The 6,044-nt window shown below is 44.4% G+C and overlaps 1 protein-coding gene across 8 annotated transcripts in view; it reads left to right on the forward strand.

Moving 5' to 3' along the window:
• The window catches only part of camk2b1 (calcium/calmodulin-dependent protein kinase (CaM kinase) II beta 1), a 66,572-nt gene extending 61,663 nt beyond the window's left edge, over nt 1-4,909 (forward strand). For all 8 annotated transcript variants that reach the window (XM_020588465.1, XM_020588464.1, XM_020588469.1 and 5 more), the window contains 4 exons: nt 671-746; nt 854-948; nt 1,317-1,550; nt 2,077-4,909. In XM_020588465.1, coding sequence (XP_020444121.1) covers nt 671-746; nt 854-948; nt 1,317-1,549 — 404 coding nt within the window. In that variant the 3' untranslated portion in view covers nt 1,550; nt 2,077-4,909. The remainder of the gene's footprint in view (nt 1-670; nt 747-853; nt 949-1,316; nt 1,551-2,076) is intronic.
• The last annotated feature ends 1,135 nt before the right edge of the window (nt 4,910-6,044 follow it).

A 6,044-nucleotide genomic window follows, 5' to 3' on the forward strand; every position in this document is an offset into this window, starting at 1 on the left:
ACTCCCCCTCCAGCCCCTCCCTGTCTTCCTCCCAGAGTGAGTACCAAGCATGTCCCACCCCTACTCTTCGCATGGTAGCCAGTCACAGGACTGGATATTTCAGTGCAGGCCTGTGTGAGAGCCGGTGGATTTAACAGTCAGTGTAGTTCACAGAGTAAATAATGATGTGCTGAGCTGCTGTTGTGTCTGCCGGGGTGGAAACTGAACTACCTGGATGCGTGTGTTGCTTCTGAGCCTTATTAACCTCCCCTGTGCGCTGTAACAGAGAGCACCACTGACTGCAGAGCAGTTTGTGCATCGTTTGCTTGCTTTCGTGGTGTGTTTAAACACATTGTTGGCAGTGACAGAAGATGTGCTTATATTAGTGCCTTTGACTGCTGTTCAGCACCACATGATAAACAGGATCTTGATTTTATGAGTCTAGATGTTTGACTTCACTGATGTTTAAGCATTTCTTTTGTTCAGTAAGCGTAAGTCATTTCACCCTAAACACTTGACAAGACAAGTTTCAGGTTCTTTACATATTCTCAGTGTGTACAAGTCCTAACCGACTTTGCTTGAGCTCTGTGTTGTTGCCTTACCACATTGAGATGTTTTAAAAACTAACTGCTCACCATCTGTCCAGCTGTTATCATTACCTCTGAACTTCTGTCCCTGCTGTCCTCTGCAGCACGCAAACAAGAAATTATCAAGATAACGGAGCAGCTGATAGAAGCCATCAACAACGGAGACTTTGATGCATATGCGTGAGTTTGTGTTTTTTGTGTGTGATTTGTCTTTGGCTTGTGGTCAAATGTACAGTATAAGGTTGACGCATGGCTTCACTAACAAGTCCTGGTCTCCTCCTCCTCAGTAAAATCTGCGACCCTGGACTGACTTCATTTGAGCCTGAGGCGCTGGGAAACCTGGTAGAGGGGATGGATTTCCACAGATTTTACTTTGAGAACCGTAAGTTTAATAGAGCTGTTGCTACTTGCTTACTATCTTTATTTCCCAGTCTTAGTTTTACTCCTCTGATTAGTATAAATCACAAAATGGGGCCTAAACAGAGAAATGTGGTCTAGCAGCTGTACATCTGTCTGTTTGTCCTGTTGTTAGTTTCAGGTGTCAGAAACACACACCACGAAATGATTTCAACTGAAAAAATAAAATGGAGTAATCTCACTAAAGCTCATTGCTGTATTTGCTTCACCCTGAGGTCCAAGTGTGTGTCCAGGGTTTTGAGCACTTTTAATACAGTTCACATTTACATGTGAGGTATATTAAAATTTGTAATAGTAGTACTTCATCATTCATTATTGTTCTTCTGCTTTCAGTTTTGGCTAAGAACAGCAAGCCCATCCACACCACCATCCTGAACCCCCACGTGCACCTGATCGGCGAGGACGCGGCCTGCATCGCTTACATCCGCCTGACCCAGTTCGTTGACAGCCAGGGTCGGCCGCGGTCTAGCCAGTCAGAGGAAACTCGTGTCTGGCATCGCAGAGACAGCAAGTGGCAGAACATCCACTTCCACTGCTCAGGTGCACCAGCTGCGCCGCTCCAGTGAGGTACGGGGGGTGGGGGGGGTGACAGCAGACGGTGTACCAGAATCAAATTTCTTGTGTGTCCGACACACCTGGCCAATAAAGCTGATTCTGAGTCTGTCAAATATGAAGCTGGAGAGGTAAAAATTCCAGCTTCACTTTCAGTATAAACAACAATTTATGACTTAAAGAACAATTTTTGTTTAACCCATATGTTTCAGCTTGTGGCCTTCATCACCTGGAGCCAGGAGACTGTTAGCTTGACTGTGAGCTTAGCATAAAGACCAGAAACAAGTGAAACAGCTAGCCTGGCTCTGATGGGAAAAAAATCATCCCACCAGCACCTCTAAAGCTAAATAAATATCAGTATTTGTAGTAAACCTGCAGTGTAAAATGATGCCTTTAGAGGATCTGAATGTTATCGTTGGACAGAGCTAGGCTAGCTGTTTCCCTCTGTCTCTGCACTTCATGCTAATCTAAGATAATCAGCTTTTCCAAAGTGTTAAAAAGTGGGCTGGACTAATCAGATTTTCATTGTTTTCCTTCTCAGGTCACCTGCCATAGTTTTGTCTGTCGGGAGTGCTCTGCTGGAGAGAGAGAGGAGGAAGAGGAGGAGGAGGAAGGGGTGAAAGAATAGATCCAGTGTCAGTTTGGGGGATAGGGCTTGTCGCCCTTCAACAATAAAGCCACCCTTACTGGACACCCGGCCTCAGCCCCCAGCATGCATCTCTTATTTTACTACTGGCCCCGGTCTGCCGCCTTCAGACGACAGTAACTCAGCAGCCTTCACACCCCAGCTTCCTCTTCTTCCCTCCAGCACACTGGGTGATCAGTGGGGGTGGGGGTGTTTGCAGCACTCGGTGTGGTTCCTTCTTCCTGTGGTCTCTTTCCCATCCTCACAATTTTTGTGACACCAACCCTCTTGTCCTCCTGTGAATCCACACTTGTGTGACATAAACACTGCACTGGAAATACAGTATGTAAAGTTTGAAGTAAAACGATCATTACTATAGTATTATTATGATTATTATTATTACACATTTGCAATTGTATATGTCATTTGTATAATTCAAACTTCTTGATGCCAGTGGTTTCTAGAGTTAAAGGAAATCTTTTTTGTTTTTCTCTATCTTTTTAAGGAAGCATGTTGTTCCCCATATTAACAGTGGCTGTTTTTATTGTGGCTATTCAGTGAAAAAATGATATCGCAGCTTTTGTAATTTGCTTCTTATATGTTAGCTCTAATACTGCACCCAACCTCACGGTCAACACGTTCTGGTTTTCTTTTGCTTTGCCTATTTTCTATTTCATGCCTTTTTTTTTTTGGAAGGGGGAGTGGCTCATGTAGAGTGTGTGTGTGGTTGTGGAAGGCAGACAGTGTATTCTGGCCCAACAAAACAGTGACGCTGTACAGCTGGAGGAGCCTGTAGTTTTGCCCTTGTTGCAGTGTGAACGGCCGGTGAAGGGCTCAGTGTCTTCCTGCGTTGAAACCTAAACATTAAAACCATACAACAGAAACAGCATGCAAGAGGAGTTTTAATGTGAATTTACCTTTTTCATGTTTATGTACAGTATGTCTCTGTAGAGGCAGAACGCCCTGCGCTCCAGCAGCCTGAATGGTGAGGTCTGAAACATGAAGCAGAAACGTGAAGATGCGTAAGAAGAAAAAGATTTGATCCCTTTCTTGTTTTGTATTGGCGCCACCATCAGCGGATGACAAACATTATAACGAGAAACGTTTTCTTAACATAAGATACTTAATCTTAAAGTGACTTTTTTGTTAAGATGACGTTCTGCCCTTTGACCCCACCGCTGCCTTTTCACACACATTGATGATTTATAGAAATGTCAGTGAGCAGTCGTTCATCCTGGACTCCTGCTTCCATCAAGAGCCTTTTTTTTTATCTGGCTGGTGGCGCTGAAACGGGGCTTGGCGAGGGGGCGATGCACTGTTGGTGGCGCCTGCTGTTGCTAGGCGACAGCTGAATATCTGCTTGAAGTTCAGTACTGTTCCTAAAAGTTAAGATATTTTTAGCAGGTCCTCCCCCTCCCCCAATCAAAATGACAAACAGAAGAAGTCAGCGCTGTAAAGAAAGGATCCCACTGGATATGAGACCTTTCCTACTTCCGGAGTCGAACTGCAGAAAGGTGGTGCTGACCACCTGTTTGTCTCTATGAAGCACATACACTTAGGCTTTTATCAGCGATGAAGGATGAAGAGTGTGTTCTTGGTTGTGCAGGGATTCTGTGGTCTGGTTCCTCATTTCAGGGCAGGTCTTTGACACAGGATGCAATATTTCTGTGTGTGTGTGTGTGTGTGTGTGTGCGTGCTCGTGTATGCATGAACAGTATATCCATTGCTCTCAGTGTGTATTTACAAACCTGGGGGGTGGGTTTTGGAGGTGTGTGTTGTGCCAGAGAAGGCTTTATTTCGGAGGACATATCAGTCCCCTGCCTTCAGTCCAGGACTTTCTTCTTATGATCTGTTTTTTTTTTTTCATGTTTTATCTTTTTCATGTTTTTATTCTCCTGCTCTTTGATTTGTGTTACAGTAAAGTGTTGTCAGCTTTTCACGACACAAAGTGCTCGTGGCAGGATTGAACGGATGGACTTTGCAGCGCTGAAGACTGATGTCGGGGTTTGACTTGCGATCAGCTCCACTGCACTCTGCTCATCCACCACTGGCTGCCTTCGCACTGGTCTCGCCACTATTGGTCAGGCCAACTTATTAAGAGGCGAGGCAGCCGGTTTGGTGAATAGTCCTCAGGTTTCTATTTATTTTTTTATATCTATTTATTTATTTTATTGCATATTTCTATTGTGCTTTTTCCTATTGTACAACTCGTGCACTTCTGCGAGTACTGTCCGCTGTGTCAAGGGTCACTCTGTGTAAAAGGTGACATGTTTTAAAGGGATAGTACACCCAGTCTGCATCCTGCAGGTGTTTTTCTTCCAACATGGTGCGACTTAGTTACTCTTTTTCTGCAACTTTGCTTTAGCATTTTTATGGTGTTTGCGTGTTTCTTCCACGTAGAACATAACCACGTTGCCAGAGTGAGACATCTGTTACTTTAAAACTCATGATATTGGATTGTATTTTGTGTGAACTATCTCTCCCTTTCAGAGGAAGTGTTTTTTCTGTATTCAAGTCACAGTAGCACTGTTCACGTCTAGTTAGCCCTCTTCTAATACTGAAAGGTTAAAGGTCACCTGGAGGAGTTCATGTGATCATGCTAATCGAACATGACCCCCACCCCTCTCCAAAAAACAAATCGCAGCATGTACAGTACAAAGGTGTTGTTCTTCTGTTCTTCTTAGTGTTTACTAGCCTTGAACATCAGTATAAGAGTCACATATTTCAAGCGAGGGAGTACACAGAGTTACCCAACTGCAGCTGACTAGCAGTGTAGCTGGTGTTTTCTTTGCATGACAGTCGGCAGGACACTTGTTTTTTGGTGTTTTCCCTTTTTTATTTGGTTTCTCATTTTCTACTGAACGCTGGTAAACTCAACCTTTCTCTATTTTCTCAGCTTTTTAAGTGCATAGAACTATTTTTGTGGCCAGATGATATAATGAAGATGATCATTATGATGAGGATTAATGACTGTGGCACTAAGAATGACTATAGGATGTTGATGATGTGATGAAGAGTATTTCGCATGCTTCTCTATGGGGCTCTGTGTTGTCAGTGCAGAACAGCTGTCTTCTGTACATGAGAGAACTCGAGGAGCACTTGTTGACCATCAGCACCCAGAGTGACTGGTGCTTCACTGCAGGAACAGCTCTGAGTCCCACTGACAGATTAGAGGCAGCTCAGAGGGAATCGGCTCCAGCAGGGGGCGCAGTCACACAACGTAAAGCACAGACAGACACAGGTGGAGGCAGACGGATGCTTCTAATGGAGCTGCACCGTGAGTTGGCTTTAGTGTTAAATCTGACTCAGTCCAGTCAGAGACAACAGCAGTTTATCACTGTAGAAGAAGAACCAGCTCCCATTAGGATCATTGCTCAGGGCTACACCCTGATAAACGGCCCCAGCACCACTGGTAAATCCTGATTCTGTGTGAACTGTCAAAGCTGAAATCAGGCTGGACACTGACGACCAGTGCAGACCTACATATAAACTGCACTAACCATCCTGGTCTGGTCTCTTGAGCTCAGTGTGAGCTCTGCTGCCTTCCTGTCAGCTGTTTAGTCAGATGAAGCATCGCTGAGAGAAACCAGAGCCCCTGTGTTCACTCTGAACCTCCACCATCTTCTTTCTGCAGCCGCTGACTAAGCTGCACTGACAACACTGAGTCGGCTTCTCTCTGTACCAAGTCTTTCACTCTGTTTCCCAGTCCCTCTGTTTCCAACCTTCTTCAGTCGCCTCTTTCTAGTTTCTCTGTCTCTTTTTGTCCCTTTGGATTTCTTCTGTATAATAATATGAATCCTCTAGTTCTCTGATTCTTCAGATTATTGCTCTGTTCTCTTACGTGCTACACGTGTTTCTCTAACTTCAAGAAAATGTGTTAAGGT

Source organism: Monopterus albus, unplaced genomic scaffold (assembly GCF_001952655.1).
Source record: "Monopterus albus unplaced genomic scaffold, M_albus_1.0 scaffold542.1, whole genome shotgun sequence".
NCBI classification, from domain to species: domain Eukaryota; kingdom Metazoa; phylum Chordata; class Actinopteri; order Synbranchiformes; family Synbranchidae; genus Monopterus; species Monopterus albus.